This window comes from Limulus polyphemus, unplaced genomic scaffold (assembly GCF_000517525.1).
Source record: "Limulus polyphemus unplaced genomic scaffold, Limulus_polyphemus-2.1.2 Scaffold2333, whole genome shotgun sequence".
NCBI classification, from domain to species: domain Eukaryota; kingdom Metazoa; phylum Arthropoda; class Merostomata; order Xiphosura; family Limulidae; genus Limulus; species Limulus polyphemus.
Window position 1 is genome coordinate 99223 of NW_013667943.1, and position 23873 is coordinate 123095.

At 32.1% G+C, this 23873-nt stretch overlaps 1 protein-coding gene across 1 annotated transcript in view; it reads left to right on the forward strand.

Moving 5' to 3' along the window:
- Positions 1–7533: 7533 nt before the first annotated feature.
- Positions 7534–23873, forward strand: part of LOC106466652 (elongation factor 2) — a 23533-nt gene continuing 7193 nt past the window's right edge. The window contains exons 1-10 of the mRNA XM_013926942.2: positions 7534–7611; positions 10416–10630; positions 11448–11641; positions 12983–13191; positions 13398–13631; positions 17188–17301; positions 17908–18046; positions 21182–21377; positions 23111–23249; positions 23666–23785. Coding sequence (XP_013782396.1) covers positions 7609–7611; positions 10416–10630; positions 11448–11641; positions 12983–13191; positions 13398–13631; positions 17188–17301; positions 17908–18046; positions 21182–21377; positions 23111–23249; positions 23666–23785 — 1563 coding nt within the window. The 5' untranslated portion in view covers positions 7534–7608. The remainder of the gene's footprint in view (positions 7612–10415; positions 10631–11447; positions 11642–12982; positions 13192–13397; positions 13632–17187; positions 17302–17907; positions 18047–21181; positions 21378–23110; positions 23250–23665; positions 23786–23873) is intronic.

Genomic DNA, 23873 nt, shown 5'->3' on the forward strand with positions numbered 1-23873 from the left:
TAACACATCTCTTACAGACTTTGTCAATGTACAGATTTATGAATAAACTTTGGTCCAATCCAGTTCTTTCTCTGTGGCACACACTGTACAATATTCACACTAGCGCTGAACATCTTTATTCGAATGCAGCCAGAAGAATGTTAACACAAGTGTGAGTGGCACTTTTGTGCCCTCTAGTCATTGTGTTATGTAAAGTCAAGATAATCTCTTGCCTTAAAGCTCTAGAGACCAGTATCTGCAACATAATCTGAGAACCATGGCTTGGTGGTTGCTAGTGGTGGTAAAGGCCACCTTCCTGCACTTATAACTGACCATACAAGTGCCACAGGTTACATACACCCCATGCCATGTTCCTCTGGCTTTACCTTGCTGCATAACAAGGATCGCCCTATTAGAGCTTAATCCTTCATTTGCTCTTCCTGGAGCTTTCGAAGTGTTCATCCATGGAATATCCAGCTGAATGATTTGACATTGCTGTGGTGGAAAGTTTATATTCCTAAACAATGTCCAAGATCAGGACATTCTATGAATGGACAGGGTCTCTCCATGTGGTGAGACAATCAATTTGTGTTTCTGTGTTAGGATATGGACAATGTATTATGAAGTCATATTATTTAAAGTTTATTAACCATTTTAGCAAATTATGGTCAACTCGGATGGTAAATCTACTACCATAAAAATAATAATAATTGTATTTTACAAAGAATACAAATGCAAGTAGTGTTTCTTTGACGCACAATATCTGCACTCAGGAGCCATAAGTATATGATTAACATATGGAATTACACATTCTACTCTGCTCTGCAAATGTGATAACTCTGCTTCATTCTATTATCGCTGGTATCAGTGTCCAATAAGAATTAGCTGTCTTGTTGTGGATCTGCTAGCACTAGAATCTTTGTTAAAGCAAGCTTTAGGATTGAATTGCTTTTTCACATCCCTTCCTCCATTCAAGGTGTGTCTCAGTTTTAGTGAGAGCAGACAATGGCGCTGCTATATTGAAGGAATTGGTCACAAACTATCAGTAATATGATGCAAGTCTTGGGTTGGAGCCACTATATCACTGCTGTTATATAAGCAGGGTCTGTAAACACTCCACCTCTACCTGTAATATGACCAAGAAATTCCACTTTAGTGTGCACTAAAATACCATTTTCAGGTTCTCAGCTGCAGAACTTGAAAGTGTGACCTACACCAAAATATTGTTGATGTAAACCAATCATTTTCCCATTGCAACTCCTTCAATGTAAGCTCTATTGGCCTCTCAAAACTGGCAGACATATTACACAAGGCGAATGGCATGGTACAAAACTTATACAAGCCATCTATCATACTAAAAACATTATCTGGTCTGCTCTTGTCATTTCGTTTGACGTGCTAGTAACCACATTCCATCCTACACCATCTGCTGTATCTCAATGCTCGCCAGATCTATAGTGCTCCAATGAATCCAGAATAGGAGTTTCTTGATTGGACACACATTGCCTGTATCTCTGTTGTGGTAAGTCTCCATTCCTCATCTCAATCGACCATCTGACCCCACAAATATATCAGTATAGTCAAGAAACAAGTCACTGAGTTGCTTTTGCTGCATTGGGTCTAGATTTTGTGTCCAATCTTCAAACAACAATCTCGGGTGTGTTGGTAGCGACATACTTCCTTTTGGATGTGGTATAATGGAGGAAACCATAGCATTACCACTAACTTTGGTTACTTACACTTTGGTTACCACATCTATAACCATTCCAACAAAAAGCTGGATAGCTGATTGCCCAGAATTACAAAACATCACTAGAAATTCACCCTTCCTTCGACAGATAATTGTCTGAGCTAATGACGCTTATTTCCTGGACAGGGACTGGTTCATTTTATGTGTAGGCTCTATAACTGACATTGCACACCATAAACACATTAAACTTCATAGTAAAGTACAGAATGCCACTTGTGTATAAGGAGGTAATGTGGCACCCTCCAATACATACACTTATACAGCCCACTGTTCCAGAACTCGATCTGGGGGACATAATATAACTCCCACAGAACATCAATTCACCAGTTGCACAGACAAAACTAATTGATAATTTCCACCTACTCATCATAAGAATGCAAGTGCCAGAACTAATGTCAGAGATTACTACCATTGTTCTATGAATGATACTTCATAGACAGAAACAGAGATCTGTCTTACTATTTAGATCTATCTAATGTCTTTTGCCAGAACAAAGTCAGCATCCACTGGTTGGAGTGATGGTCTCACTTGGAGAGCTTCTTATATCGCAAGATCTACCATGAACTTGATCTTTTGCCCTTGTAGCCCTTGCAGATATATGCAGCTCCATCCAGCCCTAAAAAAATATTGGCTGATTACCACACATTTCAATGCAACCTGCCTCCCATGAGTTGATTCATTGACACAACTCTTTCATGATTGTGTCCCAGTCTTTCAGTTATGCCTCACCCAAGTGCTTGATGGAGTACGGGGATGTTCCATCTAACTTTAGGATCGGGTGTTCACAGTCTTCTCCTGAGAACTCTATCTGAAGGAATTACTTACATGAACTACTTCAGAAAATGGTCCAGATTTTTTCTCACCATATCTTTGAACATTGGAGGTGAAATCTGCTTAGCTTCACTCACAGGGACCAGAGGAGACAGCTAAAGCCTTTCTTTCATGGGTTCTTAGCTACTGTCTGGTTGAGATGTCCTAAACATTGAGGGTACAGTGTAGTAGGCATATTCAGAGATTCCAAGTATCAGATGAGTATTCAGTCCCAGATTCACTTGCCCACGCGTTTATCTGTGATGTATGGTCACCTTAGCAGGATATCTCTTAGTTCAGATAAACTCACGACTTCTCCGTGCTTCATCATATTCACCATGTATCACAAAAAGAGCTATGACTGGTGACCTTTGTCCAACTGCACTCAATCCAGTTCTTCTTGGTTGGTCATATTTATAGTGATCACAGCTGAGATTCTGTCACTCTGATTAGTGACAACCTGGTAGTCCTGTAGAGACCAACCCATATGGTCTACCATTCACCAGATACCATTTTATTACGGAAATCCTCAATTGGCTGTGCTCTCTTTTCACCAAGATCAATCCTTAGGGACAGTGCCCGATCTGTGTTTCTGGGGAGCTCTAGGTGATGGCTGATCTTCTTGACTATGTGATTGCAAAGAGGTAGAAGTCATGGATCATCACATAATCTGCAGAGGACCTACGTCCAGAAGGGAATTTATCTTAGACTTGACACCTGTTTTGTACTGTTATCTCTCCTTAGTAGCTAGCTATCCTTCTTGGTAATGAGTACTTCTACTTGCAGTAAGTTCAATCCCTTAAATTATATGTGTATTTTTTATTGCTCAAGAGTTCAAATAAGAGCAATACATATATTAAAAGAAACATGAAGCTCCACAACAATATCCTGTAATCATGGCACCAAAATTTCTCCTTTGTACCTACTTGTCCTCCAGTGGAACCATGATAAATCTATAGAATTGCAACACTAACATCAAGGGATCAATTCCCCATGGTGGACAGAGCTTACATAACCCATTGTATAGCTTTTCACTAAAAAAAACAACAACAACATCCTACTTACTCTGTAGTATTTTAAGATTAAATTGATTTCCTCAAAGAATATTAGGTAGGTCCACTTTATAATGGGTGATGGGTAGGATAAATTATGAAGTGATACTAAAATTAACTGAGAGTAAGAAAAGAAATAAATAGACTGGACACAATGTGTGACACACAATGAAAACAACCTTGTTTTGTTTTTATCGAATTCCGTATAATGTCATTCAGGAGCTATATGTACTAGCCATCTGTAATTTTAAAGTGATAGATTAGAGGGTAGACAGCTAGTCAACACCACCCATCACCAACTCTTGTGCTTCTCTTTACAACGAATAATGAGATTGATTGTCACATTATAATGCCTCCACAGCTGCACTTTTCAGGGCCATGTCCATGAATAGAATGCTTATAGCATTTACTGCTATATCGCTACTTCTTCTCTTCATTCGGTCATTTACACACACAAACAGTTTCATAATAAAATATAACTTTTCACTTGAAGTAGTTGCCAGACGCATATTTCACATATAAAACTCTTTTAAAATATACTTGTGATACCTAATTCTAAGCGACATATTATGGTCTAGTGCAGGTGGACTTTTTCTTACAGTAAAAATAGAGTGGAAAGAGATATTTAGGACTATCATTATCATGTATGATATAGCGATCTATGTAGGTTAGTGAGTCGTTTCTATACAAATGTTTATCAAAATATTTAAACGAGCAATCTATAAGTCCGTTGTGAATTGGTTTTATATTTGCTTATTTATGCATGAAATTTAGATTTGTTATTCTGGGTTCTCTGAAAGCTGTGGTGATTGCTGCATTTTGTATAGTCTGTAATTTCTTAATATATGTTACATTAATTCAGACAGGACAGGCGTATTCTATCACTGGTCGTATATATTGTTTATAAATATGTAATAATATTTTCTGGCGTAGCTTCTGTATTTTTACTAGTCAATTTTTTGATATTATTTACTCGTTGCCGTATTTTATTTCTGACTGGATCGATATGATTTTTCGAAGTTAATTTTGAATCATATGTTACTCCAAGAAATTTTGGTGATGTAAAAAGTTGCGTACAAATATATTTCGGGAGGGTTTCTAAACGTTTTTGTTAATTTTAAAAAATAGAACTAGGTTAGATTTTGGAACATTTATTTGTATGCTGTTTTTTTTTGGCAATACTCGACTATTTGATTTAAAACTGGCTATAAGTTTGTAGCTACAGTTTAAGGGGCCATTGAACTCTTCTAAATCGCTACATTGTCTGCGAATTTGGATCTTCTAATGACATATCGCTAAAATACATGATGAAAACGATAGGACTAACTTCCCCTCCCTGGGAGTAAAATACTCCGAGTAGGTACCCTCTACGTTCACTCGGCATTTTCTATTACCTAAAAAGTATGACAATCAGTGAATAACACCTGTCAGTAAATCCATTTGTTTCATTTTGTATCATAAGCTATTGTACCATACAACGTCGTATAGTTTATTTATATCGAGAAAGCAGGCAACAGTGCATTTCTTTTGGTTAAAACTATCTATTACTAGTATAAAAGCCTGTCAAAATGACGGGAAACCAAAGCCTACCCAATCTGAACCCTCTAATACGCATTTGCAACTTTGCCGCCCGTAAATAGACATAAGAAAGATAAAGGGTCTTCTAGCTTCGGGAAACCAAAGCCTATCATGAGCAATCTCTACCTTACCTAAAGAGTGTCAATTCATGTCCCAGTATTCACTGATCACAATTATTTGCTAATCACATCAATTGCATTATTGCAATAGTTCTGTTAAAACCACATTTATTGTAAACATTTGATCATCCTTCAAAACCTCCTCTTTATAGAAAACTACAAATTTATTTCACTCGTGCTAAATACATCCTTGGTATAAAAACTCTCTCCTGGACAGGCTTTTATATAACAGAATAAAATGCCGAAATTTAGGAGCTGTTTACGCCTATGTTAGAGTTTTAATTCAATTAAAATGGAAACGGGCAATGAACAGAGGAAGTATTATAAGAAAAAGAAAATGAATTAGATTCGTGTAACTAACGAAATTCGGAGAAATCGAGCATGAACGACCGATACTTGGCTTTTATTACTATGATGGTTTCAGTTAACACTAAATGATGTGTTATTTGTCGAAATTTTCCGAAACCGTTTTGAACTTCAAGTAATTTTGATGAGATCTCTAGAAAAGTGTAGAGACTATTACTAATTATTCGTTCAAAAAAGAGCATTTACTTGCTTTTAAAAGGCTGGAATATATCGAGAGTTTAGGAATAAATCGAATAATGCTGTTAGATGGTCAAACAATTTGTGAGTACCCTTTTTGAGAAGAACTGCTTGTGTGCCATCCTCACCTGGAGCTTTGTTTTTGTATGTTATATAGATGTAATTACTTCTATTTTCGTTATTGCGTTTGTGATTTGGGTTTCATAATCATTATTGCTTATTTGTGAATTTTGAAAATTAAATGAGACAGCTTGGAAATTTGATCTGTAGATGTGTTTATTTTGTTTATGGTACTCATTAACTATATTAATATAGCGTGTATCCATATCTGGTTTATTATAGGCTTTAAACGTTTTTCTTAATTGCTCTTTGAAAACTTCTGCTTTTTTGTATGTTTCTATGTGCCATTTTATTTTCGTGATTTAAGGTTGGATAAGTTTTGTATGTGTTATGTTTGTTAGTCAATCGTTTCAGGTGTGTCTAAAAACTCTTTGGGTTGATGTGTTCGTTTAATTTCGAGCAAAAAGTGCCCCAATTGTCTTGTTTTAATTGTTTTGTTGCATTTCGAATTTTGTTCCTTAGTTTATCAATCTGAGTTGTTATGTCCGGGTCTCTGGCATTCATATATTGTATTCTTAGGTGGCGACGTTCTTTTTCACTTTTATTATTTGTGAGTGTGGTTTCCATTTATTATGAGCTGCGTATTGTTTTTGTTTAAGTATGGTCTGTTCTGCAACTTTGGAATGGCTCTCAGTAATTGTTTGGAAGTTGTCATCAACTACCAATGGTTTCTCGGATAGATTTATTGTTGGTTCTGGTAATAACTGATCTAAGAATTTTGCAAATTCTTCAGAATTTGCTTTTTAATAATTACATTTTGGTTTTCTTATAGGTTTATTACGATAGCGTTCGAGATCGAAGATGCATGCTATCTAAATCAAACCCAACATTGTGTACTTCAGGACTAGAAGATAAGCGCACGTTGAAAAATGTTGCACACAGGTTAATTTGAATATTGTATGGACATAGTTATTTGGGGGAACATTCTTCGACTAATAAGAGAAAGGGGTATGGAACCTGTAAAATATGCAAAGAAAAGAGATAGGCCAGCCTTTTGATTTACATTACACTTCTGATCATTCTAGTAAAATTATATCCACAATTCCTTTCATTATAGATATTGTTTCGAAAACATTTAACTCTGCTGAGAGAAAAATAATTGAGAATATTTTAATAAGGAATGAATAACCAACCTTGAATAATAGACTGAATCATAAACGTTTGTCTTTCAAGTAGTTATTATGAATTCCTGTGTAAAAGACTATCTACTTACGTAGTATGTTATCTATTTATTTTTTCCTTAACATTTTTAATTTACGTACAATTTGATATTAACTTTTTTGGTTTCAAAAAATTTAAATAATACTACTTTCGCAGAATTTTTTATTTTTTAAATTAAAATCTGCGGTTAAGTTTTCTTATTTACGAACGTTCCCTTTAGTACTCTCGTTTCTAGTCTTCACTTATAAGATTTTAAAAATCAATAACTGATTCATATTTAATCTCTAAATTGTAATTATTTGTAAAAAATCATAAATTTTGCTATAGATATTTTGTTATTTAACATCTTATGTCACATTAGTAATAACAATAATCCTGGTTTGGAGAGTATAAGTCAATTTGGAAATACTGCTGGCGTAAGGCTGTCCTTTCCACGTACTCCGCCGTTAGGAGTGGTATATTGAAGTTTGGCGGAGATAACAATCAATAATTAAAGATGGTAAGTTTCATCTATTTTCAATCTTTATCAATCGGGTAGTAGTAAATATTTATACATAAAAGTTTAGAACTATATTATAAATTGTGTTATAATATGTTATTTAATAGTTGTTGAGATTGACGATGTCTGTTTCGTCGCCATTAAATTTACGTAATTCGGAATTTCCATTTTTCAGTAGTTAGTGTTTTAATAGTGGCTAATAATGTTAAATACCGATTCGGATGAGACATTTGAATTTATGAAATTTAATTTCCATAAACTTGGGAAATACTAGAAGTGGAAGTTCAGTGATTTATAATTTTATACCTTGGTCGTTAGGCTTTTTAATTTTTTTGCAATTCGTATTGGTCAACATATTTTGTAGATTGTGCAATACAAGACCAGTAAATGGTGATCCTTTTTCTATTGGTATTGATAAGTTTTAAATTATTAAACTGTATAACGTTATTTATAATGTGTATGATTATAATTTGAAGTTTTCATCGCCTTGTGGTACACAAATGCTAAAATAAAGACTGTACGTTACACGTCATACTCATATGCTGTACAGTGTATTGGTAACCTAAATTTTCGAAATACACGTAACTAACAATGAGTAACATACGTCTTAAGTCAAGAATAAGACCTCATGGTATACATTATATTCACGTAACTGATACTAATAATTATAAAATTAATTGATCAGTACTTATGTGACTAATGATTATGAGCATGCAGGTAGGCAAAATGATGTTGGCTATTGCTAAACCCATTGCTTATAAGTAAAATTTATAACCATTAGAATAGAACTAGAACTTGGAAGTAATGTGCAGGGCTTAATTTTTGAATATCTTTTTTATAATGCAACAAAAATGCTTAAGTGCTTGATCTGTATGTGAATATTGAATATAAAAAAATATTATTGAAAATTTCTAAATGATTATTGTTTAAGTGTAAATTAGTAATAGGCAATAATAGAAACTTGGGGCTTACTTTCACAAAACATACAAATACAAGAACCAAGTTTAGTTACTGAAAACAAACTGGTTGTAAGAAAGAAATTGAGCTTCTGTTGGTCTAGGATACAAGTGCGTGTTGCTGTTTGGTTTTATACTATTTTTGTAGTTATGTAACTATTTCAGTAGGTAAGGATAAATAATTGAAAATAAAACAAGTTAAATTTAAATGAATATTTAAGATATTTTCTGTTTAATGATATTTATAAAAATAGTTTTCTTTCTTTCAATGTTTCATATTTTTTGTTTCTTTTTAAGAGCTTTTAATGAACAGGTGAGCAAGTGTTTGCTATTATTAGAACAACACACACAGCATTTGTAATTTTATTTAAAAAAAAGATACATTGCATGGATTTAGGAATTAAGACTAAATGTTTAATGTTTTGAAAGGTCTGAAAGTTCACAATGTAAAATGTTACAAATACTAAACCAAATGATATTACATCTTTCAAGCACAAACCATATACTGTGTAGAAAGTGTACTAAGTTTCATGCAGTGTAATTAAGCATTTTGAGTGTGAAGACAAAACAGATGGTTGACATGTCACCCTGTTGGCGTGTATAAAGGCAAAAATGACTCGAAGATGGGGTTTAGTAGATTTGTAATAAAAGAAATTAACTTTCTATTCAAAATTCAAACAAAACTGCATTTGCTCATATTTATTATGAAAATATTCTTATAATTATCAGTGTAGATCTTGGTTCCTGAGGGTCAAGTGTGGCCCATAGGTTATTTTGCTAAACTATGGATATGGGGGTTCATATTCTGATTAGAAAATTTTCAGCCTCACCTGAAACTCATTCTATCAATTTATTGAAAGTCAAGCCTCTTAATATAAGCCTATTTCTGTTTGTAGTTTCAATTAATTTGCCTTAAAATCCCTATTGTTTTCAAATGACTAACCATGGGAGCCTGTAGGTGATGCAGTATTTTTTTTTTTTTTTTTTTATAGAGTACTAACAATGTCTGTTATATGATATCCAAAATGCAAACATTATTTTATATTTCACTAAGGATACAAAATATCTAAGTTTTCTATGCAAGAGTATATTTTGGCTAGTTTCAAGCATCAGGTTTTTGAATGATATAAAAAGTATATATTTAGTAAGTTACCCAAACAAATAGATGAAGAGGAGTTCAGAAGGTTATTAGTGTATAAAATGAAGGAAAGGTGAAAATGGGGAATTTGTTTATAAAATATTTTAAATACTGGACTCTCATTACAAAACTTTCTGGAGTAATGAGGCAGTTTTTATACCATTTATTTTGATCATGTTATTCTAATAACCAAAAAAATTTTTTTATTGTGACTGTGTGGTAAATGTTAACAGTCTCATAAATTTACAACAGTGCAACTGATTTTCTACACAAAATTCTTTTGTACTTAGAAAACATGTACTGTATTCTTATTCTTGATAGAGCAAAAGTATGTAAAATGCAATTAATCACATTTTGAATGTCAGAAGAAAAAGTCTTTCTAACTAGCTGACAATTTTAACTATGAAATATTCTTCAATTTATTTTTGAGCAATAAAGGCTTGTTACTTAAGGTAATCCATGATTTTAAGAACAAAATTTTTATTTTTCAATATTTGATTGAGGCTGGTGCAATCAACTAGACATTTTTAGTTTTACTATATATGTGTGACTAACCAAAATGGTAGTTCCAGTGAAATTAAAATGAATACTAAATTGTGATTTTAAATTTGACTTGATGGGTTGTATTAACTTTTGTGTAGTTGTTTAGCTCAAGCACATAGTGTAGAATTTAATAAAGATTGAGAATAACACTTAATTTTTTTCTTTAGGTGCACTTTACGGTGGATCAGATACGTTCTTTAATGAACAAGAAAAAAAACATCCGTAACATGTCTGTTATTGCCCATGTAGACCACGGAAAGTCAACTCTGACAGACTCTCTTGTATCTAAGGCTGGTATTATTGCTGCTGCCAAAGCTGGAGAAGCTAGGTTTACAGACACCAGAAAAGATGAACAAGAAAGATGCATTACTATAAAATCCACGTAAATATTTTATTCTACTTTCATATTGTAGTGCACAACACAATTATTTGGGCAAATAAAACAACATGTCATGGGAAATAGTTTTTAAATTAACTCTTTCAGTACAGGCTCAGTAATTGAGTAATATATTGTATTAAAATTTGAATTATAATCTTCAGTTTGATATCCAACTTATTGGTACAAATTCATTAAATAGTAGTTCAGTAAAGTTTTGAATGCGAGTCAACAAAGGTGATGACATGGCCTTTCACCCGTAACCTGTCTCGAAAGGGTTACAGGTTTGAAAATTGTAAATCCAAAATGATTAACAAGAAAAAAACCTTTCATAACTTGTGAAGGAAACTGAACATTAATTTTAAATTAATACATAGATTGAAAAACTTGCTCAAATGGTGCATGTAACTAAATAGTTGAGATTATTTAAATGCTTGTTAATTTTTTTGATACAAGTATTATGCCTCTGTTTAGATTATCTTTAAGTGTGTATGAATTTAAGATTTGGAAATATTAATTATGAATTATACAAGTATGAGACACTTTCAGATAAAGGTTAATTTGAGAGAATGGAAATGTGAAATATTAACTGTTACATTGGATCAGATAGAAATTGCAGGTTTTGTGGGATGTCTTGTGAAGAACATCAATCTGTACGCTGGACTTCAGCTGATATTTAATATATTTAAGCTGTATTCATTAATCCAAAACTAGTTAGTATATTTTACTAATTTGCTTGTGGAAACTGACTCCTTAGGTTTTGAGTAATTCTGTTTTATGTCATTAATGAACAAGTGTTTATACTTCGGAACATTTTTTTTAGGGCTCTTTCCATGTACTTTGAGTTGGAAGATAAAGATTTGCAATTCATTACATGGGAAAATCAAAGAGAAAAAGGCGAAAAGGGTTTTTTGATCAATTTGATTGATTCTCCGGGCCATGTAGACTTTTCTTCAGAAGTTACAGCTGCCTTACGTGTAACTGATGGAGCCCTGGTTGTTGTGGACTGTGTTAGTGGTAAGAGCAGATGTGGATTAGTGTTTTATTTATAATATTTTTTTTATATGAACAGCAGCACTATATAAATTTTTAATGTTTATATTAAAGGTTAATACTGGCTTGTGTTGAACATAATCTTGTAATTTTAAAGTAGCTCTTTTTTGTAGATGTTTTGAACAAATTACATTTACTACTTCCCTTTTCATCACTGGTTTTTAATTGTATGACTGTTTCGCTTTTTTTTTTTGTACATTTGTTTTTAATATGCAGTAAGAACACTTATGGATTAAAATTTTCTAATGTCTAAAAACTTTCTGTATATAGTGCATAGTTTTTCTGTATCAGTACTGAAAGCTTTGGATATTTAGTATTTCAGAAAAATTTTTCTACAACTGAATGTTGAATTCCTTTTACTTGAATTCAGTCTTGAATAAAAGCATTTAAACTGAATAATGCTATAAAGTCTTACAATGACTAATTCCTATAAGCTTGAAATTGACTCAGTCGCTATTTATTTAGGGATTTTTTTGTATGGTTTTGTAAATTCATCCCTACCTTGTTTTTGTACTTTTTTGCATTGTCATCCCTAGATCATACTTGATTAAAAATATCTTTTACTTTTTCCCCTCTTTTTAAACAATCAATAATAGTGAATGATAGTCACTATGAAGACAGCAGTTTTAGCCTGGCATGATGAGTTGTCTCGATGGACATCATGTGTAGAAGTTACTGCTTCTTCACTCTCCTAGTTAAAATGCAATATTTGATATATAAATCATTGCAGTAACTTCGAGCATTGTTGAGCTAGCCCTTCTGATGCCAGAAACAAAATAATTAGCAGAAAATTTGGCTGTTACAGTACTCACTGGCTCTACTTTAGCAATGTTTTTTTGGCTGAAGTGAATGTCTGAATAGTTTTTGAAAACCTAAGTTGGGTGTTTATAAAAGTTTGTTAGCTTATTATAAGAGATTTGTGACTATAATGACCAATACATAATGTGCATCTGCTATTGTTTTCCCAGCCCATCCCTACATTCTAAAGCACTGTTGTCCTTAGTTATAAATGGTAAAACAAGCTGCTACCATGTCAATATATACTTTATAAAAATGGGTGCTATTAACAAATATTCAAGTCTGAATATCAAATGATACCTTGAATCTGATTCTGTAGTTTTTATGTTTAGTATCTATTTGATAAATTTTTGTAATGTTTTGAACATTTACATCAAACCACATAAAATCTTGTGTGGGTGTAGAAGTATGAGGAAATCGGGTGAAATGCTCAGTTTCATGTAGTATACTTGCAGGCTTATTAAGAGCATTTTCCACATGATAAATTGTTTTTCTCTTGTTATGAAGGAGTGTGTGTTCAGACAGAAACTGTGCTACGCCAAGCAATTGCAGAACGAATAAAACCTGTTCTATTCATGAATAAGGTGGACTTGGCTCTATTGACTCTACAGCTTGAAGCTGAGGAGCTCTATCAAACATTCCAGAGAAATATTGAAAACATCAATGTCATCATTGCCACATACAGTGATGAGACAGGACCAATGGGTGATATAAAGGTATGTCATTTTCAAATATTAAAATAGTATTCTTAATATTATAATTTGAACTAAGCTATTACTGATATTTTTACACATGAAACATGTTAGTGTTGCTTTTCTGAAGCTTTTTTACTTTTTGACTATGTATTAATAAATTATCTTATTAACTCTATTTGACCAGTTAATGAGTTACTCATTTTAAATAACTTGTATCTGTATTTTAGGTGGATCCAATGAAAGGAAGTGTTGGATTTGGTTCTGGTCTCCATGGATGGGCATTCACTCTCAAACAGTTTTCTGAAATTTATGCTGAGAAGTTTAAAATCGACATTGATAAGCTAATGGGTAAATTGTGGGGTGAGAACTATTATAATCCACAGACAAAAAAATGGAGCAAGAAGGCTGGTGAAGGGTACAAGAGAGCTTTCATAATGTTTGTGTTGGACCCTATTTACAAGGTATAGTATAGTGAGAGATGTTATTTTCACATTCTAAACGTAAATCTTAACCTTTACAAACCAAGAGGGGGTTACTTTCGTTTTTTGTGGTTATTTTTTTTTTACATCCCAATATTTTTGATCCATGATACTCTTACATATTCTTGTATCATAATACTCAATACTATCAGAAGAAAAACACTGGAAGAACTCTCATTGAGCTGGGTAGAGTGGGGCTGTGGGAGCAAGCACCCCCACAGATTCTAAAATGGGTGGAGTTTTTCTACCCCAGCAGTTTTTGGGCCAAATCACAGAAACCATCCATGCTATAGAGACCTATGGATAGATGGGCATGTGTTACTAGGTACACTGTCCTCAAAGCATCATCCTAGTCTGTCAATATCCTGATAATAATTTGCTTTTGATTATTGCCTCTCATTCAGTCATGCTAAACAAGTGTTATGAGCCTCCAAGAGTTATCACAGACAATATAGAAAGCTTTAATGCTACAAAAAGTATTGATATTAAAGTCAAAAGTACAAAAACCGAGTTACTTAAAATGTAAAAAATTATCCCTACTTTAGCTCAGATTAGCATAATTAATGATTTGCTAAAGTAAGGATACAATTTTTGAATTTTAAGAAACGTTTATTTTTGTAGTTTTGACTTTCTTGTTTGAGTACTTGTAGCATTAACTTTCTGTATTACTCTAACTAGCCATATATTGATCCATACTTGTCTTTATAAAAGTAATTTTTATTGCACTTGTTTGTATCCTTTTTACCAGCTATATTTTTGTGCACCAACAATTCCATGCATGGGATGTGAGTATACCTGATTCTATTTTATTATTCATATCTATACCGAACTACCCTCAAATCTAAATCCAATTATGTGCCCACAGTAGTGTATCGTCTGCTTTTTATACATACATACATACATGTATATAACTAAACATGCGCACACGCGCACGTATCCTTTTTAATAAAAATAAAAAACCATTGGGACCCCAGGTGGAAGAATTTTGTGAAAGAATTAGTGATAACGTTTGTCATTTTTTTTCCTGTATGCTTTTCTAGAAAGATTACTTAGATGAAAATTCATTGACATGGTGAAATTTTTATTTGCTCCATGCATATAGTAATTTCAGTGGTATTAAATGGGTGATTTTTGTTGTGTTTTTTTTCCCTGTATGCCTTTCTGGAAAGGTTACTTATTTAAATGAACATTCATTGACATGGTAATATTTTGATTCACTCCACATATGGTGATCTTGGTGGTATTAAATGGGTGATTTCTATGGTAGCATTTTTGTTTCGTCACGATCCCTTCTATTAAGTGCTACAAGTAAATAAAAAGTTATCGCTAGACTCCAATATACAAACAAAACTAATGATTCATTAAAACTGAAAGTGGTTCAAGTAACAAATTTGGATATGATGTCTGACATCATCTAAAGTTGTTTCACTCGTGGCAGGTTTTTTGCAAGAAACAAGTATATTCACATTTTACTGTTTAGTTTTGCTTTGTTAATTGTCCAATTTGAGTTATATGAAAAAGAGTGGAATTCAAGAATTAGAGGTTAAACCATTACAATTTTTTTTATTAGCATTGTCTGTAATTGTCAAAGTATCAGTTGTCTAATATCTCAAGGGCTTCCTTCAGGACTTAAGCAACATGATCTGTGTTCATCCCAGTATAAACTATGCACCAGGTTTGCATTTCCTAGCTCTCTGAAATGAATTGGACAGTTACTGACATGTACGTATCTGTGGCTGTACCTGTCCAGGGGCTAGTAGTGCATGAGTATGAAGATATGCCTAATAACTGCACTTAGTGCTTTCTTTGTTCCATTATGAAGTCTTAATCTTTGTATTTATAAAGAACTTGTGACTAGGAAGTGACTGTTGAGTATGGCCGGGAGATTTTTAATTTTTTTATTTTTTCCAGTAGGGTATGCAGGCATCTGATCCATGCAGATAAGTGTGGCCGCTGCTCTGTTTAAATGTTTTGTTTCCTTTGAACTGGAATTGCACTTCTGTTGTTTGTCAAATGCAGCTGGAAGGGTTCCCTGCTTTTGTGTGTTCTTGCTTCTGACTTCTGATAAACTAAGCTCAGGATCATACATGTAGGAAGATACAAATCTAATACTAAAAATTTTAAATTCTGTGCTAGACTTTCTGCTGTAAGCTGTGGGGTTAGTATAAAGTTTGCACTTAAAGAGTACTGTCAGATCTACTTGTACACTTAGTCCGAACACGTTGAAGTAAATTTAGAAGCAAGAAAATTAATTTCCTTACAATAATATTTCTTTTCTAGTCATTTCAAATATAAAAGAGTTAAACTTATTCCAATTCAGTTTCAATAACTTAATTTAAGTGGTATTTCTAAAATTATAAATGCATTGTAAATTGTAAGCATATGTGCCAGGGTTTGGTGATTGTATGTAGGAACTGCTGTGTGTGGGTGTTAAGAAAGGTGCAGGTGATACTGTTAATTATTATAAACAAAAGCTACATATGTTAGAAATATAATTATAATGCTCATCATATTGAATATTGCAATATAATTAGTACTTGTTTGTTTTTGGTAAAGTTAAAACCAGTTTTTGAAGCATTTTTTTTAAGTGTGTGGTGAGCCCAAAATATAAGCTTACTTTCCAAGGTTGTTTTACTTTTATTATTATTTTTAAAAAATTCAAACAATGAAGATGCTTTGTTGGTTTATTTCCTATTTGTTTATGCTTACCAATGTAAGGGTTTGAGGGTGAACAGTAAAACAAGCTTTAGTGTTTTATTGTAGATTTTAAGACCATTTTTTGAACTTTTGTAATTATTATTGTATTGTAATACATTCTTGTGTTACATTATTTCCAGAACAGTCGTTTTAGCAAATTTTACTATTATTGTTATAACACTGGTAGATGCAGTTGAGTTTTCAATTAGTGGTTTCTTCATAATTACACCAAAAGGGCTTAAAACATAAATGATGCTGCTTAATAAATTCTGGGTCTCAAACCATAGGGCTACTAACAATTGGCACCATTAAACAAGTTAAACAGAATGTGTGTCTGCATGGAAATTATGTAAGTGATCAAGTTGGATTGGGATAAAAACAGGAGAAAGTGGGATTCTGCACATGGTTGATGTGTGAGAAAATGTTTGAGACTCTCCATCTGTGTTTGCTGAAGCCAAACTGTTTTGTTCTGTTGCTGTATTGTTATTTGAGGTTACTTGTATAGGCAGAAATTTCTTGCCTGAGGTATTTACAAGACCTACAAACATATGCATTATCCCTAAAATCACTGGAAATAATTCTTTAGTTCGTACAGTTATTTAAATAAAAGCTTATGAAACACACTATTTAAGGTAGTTTGTGAATGAATATACTTGTTATAGTTATATAGGATGGGATTGAGCTGTCCTAGTATCTTTTAAATCTAAATTGCTTGGTTACATAACATATCAGGATTTTTTCATTATTAAACATGTCAACTGATGACTTCTAAATGAATAGAAATTAATTTAATTGTTGTGAAAATGAGTAAATTAATTGTAGCTAAAATGTTTGCTTTTAGGTGTTTGATGCTATCATGAATTACAAGAAAGAAGAAACATCCAAGCTCTTAGAGAAGCTGAATATAGTTTTGAAAGGAGAAGATAAGGAAAAAGATGGAAAGAATCTTCTAAAGGTAGCTAACCACTTAAATGTTATGCTTGTGTTATTAATTAGTTGGTATAAACTGTACATCATTGGAGCTGTGCAATTGTCCTATGTAGATAGATTTTATTATAGGTAGGGGTCAGAGGGCACATCACATTTGTTGGTTTGCATTATATATAATAGAACAAATACAGTTTCCTAATGTAATTTTTCTAAAATATTAAAGATCATAATGCAAAAAAAACAGTTTATGAAAAGTAACAGGCTTTAAGTTTCTTAAACTAAGTGCATTTATGAAAGTTCTTATGAAGTTTGAAAGAATTTCATCCACTAGTTTTATTGTTGAAACAAAATATAGCAAGACTTGCATTGGCTATGCAGAAAGTTAAGTAGTCTGTCGTCATCGGGTTAAAAGTTGTAGTATAAATATTTAACTCGTGTTTATTATTCCAAGCCCATTGCAAAAGGGTTAAGCAATTTGGAAAAATGTTTTAAGTACTTAAGGTTTTAAATAATCCCTAAATAAAAACAAATGTAGATGTCTCTCTCATCTTCTTACTAATATAGAATAACAATTACATTTGAAAGGTATTGTATGTTTCCTTAATTCATCAATGGGCTCTGAAATTGTTAGGTGGTGATGCGAACTTGGCTTCCTGCTGGTGACTCTCTTCTCCAGATGATCACCATTCACTTGCCTTCACCAGTGACTGCCCAGAAGTACCGTATGGAAATGCTTTATGAAGGGCCATTAGATGATGAGGCTGCTGTAGGTGAGTTTATACAATAAGGTTTTATTTTTCACAGTTGCTCTTATTTATTCCCTAAGAATCTGTAGTTTTAAATCTAATTTCCATCAACTTTGTGTTCAGTAGCTTAACTGGTTCATATAAAAACAAGTTAAATAAGTGATATTTTTCGAACTTGACCTAGTAGTTTTCATTGATAAGTGTCGTAAGCTGTAGGATAAAATGGTTTTGATCTTATTTATCTTTTTCTTTATACATTTAAGGTATCAAAGTATTAATAGAAAATTTAAATTCTTAAAGATTTAAGTAAATTCATTGTATTTTTTGGCCTCTAAGATGGGAGAAGTGAAGAAATTTCCTACATTTTAATTCGCTAAATATTAACATTTAGGGAATAATGTATTTTTACTGTTAGACTTTTTCCTTCGCTTTGGACCTGCTATATTGATAATGTGAAAAGAAATCTTGTACCATTCAGAATGATAGTCCAGCAGTCCTACATTATATGTTATGTTGGATTAATTGGAAGTAACAAGTTGCTAGAAAAAAATCCCTGGTTTAAGATTTTGAAAACTTTAGAAATAAAAGGTATAACAAAAAAACATCCAGAAAGTTAAATTTTACATTTTTTGACATCACCAATTTCAAAAATGTACTATTTTAGCTAGAAATTAGCTTTTACATTGTCATGTATCTGTATTTCTGTCTGTTTTGTCTATTGACAAGTTGAACTTATCTCAAAAGATAATTAACATATTTCAGTAAATTTTATTTTGGAATCAATTTGTTTGGATACATTAACTTTTCAAAATTTTATATCCCATATTTTTTCTGGCTAAAACTTGAAATAACCTGGCTGGAAAAAAGGATTAAAAGAAAAGTTCTGTGAGACTAAAATATCTGTCCATAAATGATAACCTTAAAATATTAACCCTATCATCATGGGTTGAAGGTCATATCATCGTGTTTGTTGACTCTCATTCAAAATTTTATTGAATCACTATCTTATGAATGTATTTCAGTAAGTTTTATATCAAATTGTAGATTATAAATCAAATGTTAGTATTATACATTAGTTAATTTCTTAATTTAAAAGTAAATATCAAAGAAATCCTGAATATTTGTGTGTCACATAGTGTATTGAATGCTGCATTGGTTCAGATTAGATGTTTATGATATTAAAATACAAAGTCTGTGGTTTCTTATGAATTAGGAACTCAAATTACTGATATTGAAAAGTTAAAATATAAAATAAGAACCTTCTATTTGCTGATATATTGCTACATTTACTGAAATGGTGGTTTTGCCTGCTTCTTTCCATTTTTAGAAGCTTACTCATCTACACCTACTTCTGTCTATGAAATGTGAATAACCAATCAAACACTCAGAATGTCCCCCTAGTGGCTTTCTCAACCATTTTGAAATATTTCCTTTTGAGGACTTTCTTTTTATGCTAGATTTCAAGCTGTAAGATAAGACTAGTGAACTTGAAATTTAATTTTTTTAGTCCTAAAAACAGCTTAGTTACTAAGCTTGATAAATTATAGTGAAATTTTATGTTATTGATATGGTAATTTTTGGTTATTTTAAAATCAAAATAACTTTGCATGTTGGATAGTCAACATTTGAAAAGAAAAAAAAATGCATGAACGTATCATTACTTAATCTTAAAACTTGAAAAAAAAATCTAACATTTTGTATATGAAAGCCTTGTAATGTTTCCTGCTAATCTGCAAAATTTTGTGAAGATATGTGTACTGTATTAAAAGTTATAGTATGGAAACTAACAAGTACAAAATAGTTAAGAGAGTTAATGACACGTGTATAAGAGCCAGGCAATTTAATCAGTTGCTTACTAGCAGTGACTACATCGATTAGTGTCATGTAAGGTAGTTGATTATTTAAAATTGGTATTTCCGGTTGTATTTTTGATTTATTATTAATTTAGATTAATTTAACCATCTAAGCAATCAAAATATTGTTTCTTAAGCAAAAAGCTACATTATAGGTAATGTGTTTGCTCAATTTTAGTCTGTTATTTTTGTTTGTTTTTTCCTTTGGTGGTTTCAGAGTGAGTTGCGGTGGTCTTGAGTTTCCAATTGCCATCAAAACTTGTTCACCCTGCCTTTATTATGGCAAAGTACTAATTACCTGTCACTTATCTTAAAATGCTGAACAGGTGGAAGGTAAATGACTAACAATACTTTCACCAATTTAATTTTTTACATGTATATACATGGTTTGAGGAAAAGTGTATTTAGTAATAGATTTATCCAGTGCAGTTGATTAATGGGTCTGTTGATTGAATCAGTTAGCAAATACTAATAATTGCCCAGCTGTATTTTGTAGTCAACTCAACAAATACTTACTTCTCATGTGATGTGTGCTTCTTTTCCGTATATTTTATAACACAATCTTTAATGTTTTTTACTTCTGAAGAAAAATTGTCAATTATTGTAAATATCTCAAGTTTTTGGGTCTTTAAAATCTAGTTGAATTTTATTAGTGATTCTTTGTGCTACTTCTTTCGTCATGGCTACTTTTATGAAGAATTTTATGGCATGACAAATACTTTTGTCACAAACTTTATCTTTGTTGTATTTTGCCAAAAGCTGACTAATGTGATCAGAATGCACTTTGCTGAATAAGTGTTAAGATCTTTTATTGTACTATGCTGTGAAAGCTTCACAATTAGGATGCATTACTAATAAGATTAGATTCAACTATTGCCAAAGCCCAATGTTAATATCCCAAAATACCAAATTTCCAATAGTGTGATGTTATACAAATATTTACTTTGCCAATACCTCGGTTTCTAGATATTGCTAATTTTGATGTGTGTGTAAAGAAGTGTTGTAATATAGTATCAAAGGTGTCTTTGTATTTCAAGAAAATTGTTTTAACACTGCATTTGGAACACATGGTTCAATAAAAAGTGTTTCACTGCATGAAAGTAATGTTATTTTGTACTGGTTTATCTTGAACTTTTTGTGAAAGTATTAATTGAAATATGTTTAGTGGTATGCAGCATGATGCAGTTGTTTTTACCCAAAGCTCCACTGTGTTTTTGTCTAAGGTTTGAACTAAAGAAACACTCGGATAGATCTCCGAATAGAATTTTTGTAACTTTTGTTTATTCATTTGAAATATTTCTCTTAGCCATCAAGGCATGTGATCCAAATGGACATTTGATGATGTACATATCAAAGATGGTTCCTACCACTGATAAAGGTCGTTTCTATGCATTTGGCCGAGTATTTTCTGGAACTGTATCATCAGGTTTGAAGTGTCGTATCATGGGTCCTAATTATGTGCCAGGCAAGAAAGAAGACATTGTCGAAAAGTCCGTTCAAAGGTAGGCAAAATAAGTTGTTTCAATATGGATTATGTATGTTGATGGGGATGTTTGTGTAAAAATAGATCCAAAATTTCTGGTTATTTGCATCAATTGTAGATAATTTAAAACTACCTCAGAAAAACATTTGCTCTCAGGGTATACCTATGACTTCAGATTTATTAACCTCTTGGATAAACTATAAAATGAAGCACCGAGGTGGTAATTGTATTTGTCAGTAAACTTCAGTATGAATTTTGATACCCCAGTTATTTCAAATTCAGTAGGAAATCTTGAATTTGTGAGATTAATTTTATAAACTTACAAGCAATACGTTTTCAGATATTCCACTGTTTATCTACCATTTTTGAACACAGCTGATAGTGTGATGTTTCAGAATTGGAAATTTTTAACAACACATTGATATTAATACTGATTTTTTTGATGCAGTTCTAAGAGAAATATCAGGTGGATGTTTTATCCCATTATATATGCTACGTGTAATTAATGGATAACTACTTTAATATGTGTGTGTGAACATAGTCTAATTTCAGTGTATCAACTAATATTGGTAATACTATCAACTACAGCTAGCTATTATTAACGTACAATGCAATGAAAATGATTATAATTAGGAAATAGAAAAAAGTACATACCTTTCAATTTTTTTAGAATATCTATATCTCTTCTTTTGTTTATATTTATAATTTCAGGTCTTTTCTTTCAAACATGGTTTATTTTTAATGTCTTGTTTTTCTTTCTTGTTCTTTACCATTTATTATACATCTTGACACAAGTCAGTGGTACCCTCTGGCAGAGATGTGCCCTATGGAAAAATTTTCTTGTACCATGTAATATTGTAATCCTTGAGAACTGATGCAAAGTATGATGTATTTTTACAATGTTTATCTTTCAATTATACATTTTAAAACATAAATAACACAATTAATTAAAATATAAAAGTAAGACCTAACTACCATTTAACTGTATCTCTAATTATAACATATTTAATGCTATAGTTGATCAAGCAGCCAACAATACTACAGGCAGTAATATGTACCCTGTGACGAACTGCATGCCAATTTCAAAGTAACCATTGTTGGATATAGTGTAAAATGAGCTCTTTCTAATGACTATATACTCGTGTATGTAACCTCTATATGTAGGCTATAAAGCTCAAACAAATCTATTGAAAGTGAGTATGGCACCAGTGAGGAATTAACAAAATTTATTATTTGTTCCAACTGCATTCTTGCAGAGAACTTTGAAGTGTAAACATCTTATCCTCTAGATGTACATCTACACAACTGGTATCATATTATTGAAGATACGGAGTACAAAAGTAGAATTTCGTAAAGGTTTCATTTGAAATAAAGGACTTAACTTAGAAAATATAACTTTGAATCATAACATACATCATAATGTTAATTAAATTTTGAATGTAACAGTGCATTGCACAAAAGTTTAAAGGGGTACCTCTGTGTCAGGGGTTAAAGTCACTTCTAAAATGTTAATCTGCTTAAACAAGATGAATAAAATGGGCTGAGCTCAGGTAGCTTTTGTACAATTGATTTTAAACTTTAATAGGTCTTGTCAATTTGTGGCTAGAGTAATTAATACCTTTTTAATTAGTTTGAAAATTTAATGTTATAAAGTATCTAAATTAGTTAGCAAAAAAATCATAAATCTCGCTTGTTTTACTTTGCACCATTACAATGTATGAATATAGTAAATTAAGGGAACTTGTATTTCAGAACTATACTTATGATGGGTCGGTACGTAGAACCAATTGAAGACGTTCCATGTGGAAACATCTGTGGACTGGTTGGTGTAGATCAGTTTTTAGTAAAAACTGGTACCATTTCCACATTCAAAGATGCACATAACATGAAGGTAAGTTGTGTTCTTCTGAGGATCTGATATACTGATATATTTCATAGTGTTGGTGTCAGTCTGAATGAATAAAAGTATCTGCTTTCCATATGATAGTTATTTTTCTCTTGATTTATTCACTAGGATTTTTTCTATGTGCAAGTGTAGAATTTTAAATATATTCTTCTAAGGAAAAAATATGAATGTTAAGTAAAAGTAAATTAGTTTCATCTGTTAAGTGTGACAGTGATGGATGCATGCTGAAGTACCAAGTGCAAGGTTGTGTTAAAGATATGAAATATTAATTTTTTTTGTATTAAATTAGCAATCCTGGCGCTGATATGTCTAGTGCTCGTTTGAAACAGTGGCAGAAGCTCTACTTGTCATTAGTGAAGATGTATATTGTAAGTTTTGAAAACTTCTGTTCTTCAATTCAGGTGATGAAATTCTCTGTAAGTCCTGTAGTGAGAGTTGCTGTTGAACCTCAAAATCCTGCTGACCTGCCCAAACTTGTAGAAGGTCTGAAACGTCTAGCAAAATCTGATCCTATGGTTCAGGTGTGTTCTATTTTTTTTAATAATGAATAACACAAGTAGGATTGTGAGCAGTAACTCTACATTTTTTTCTTTTATATATATATATATA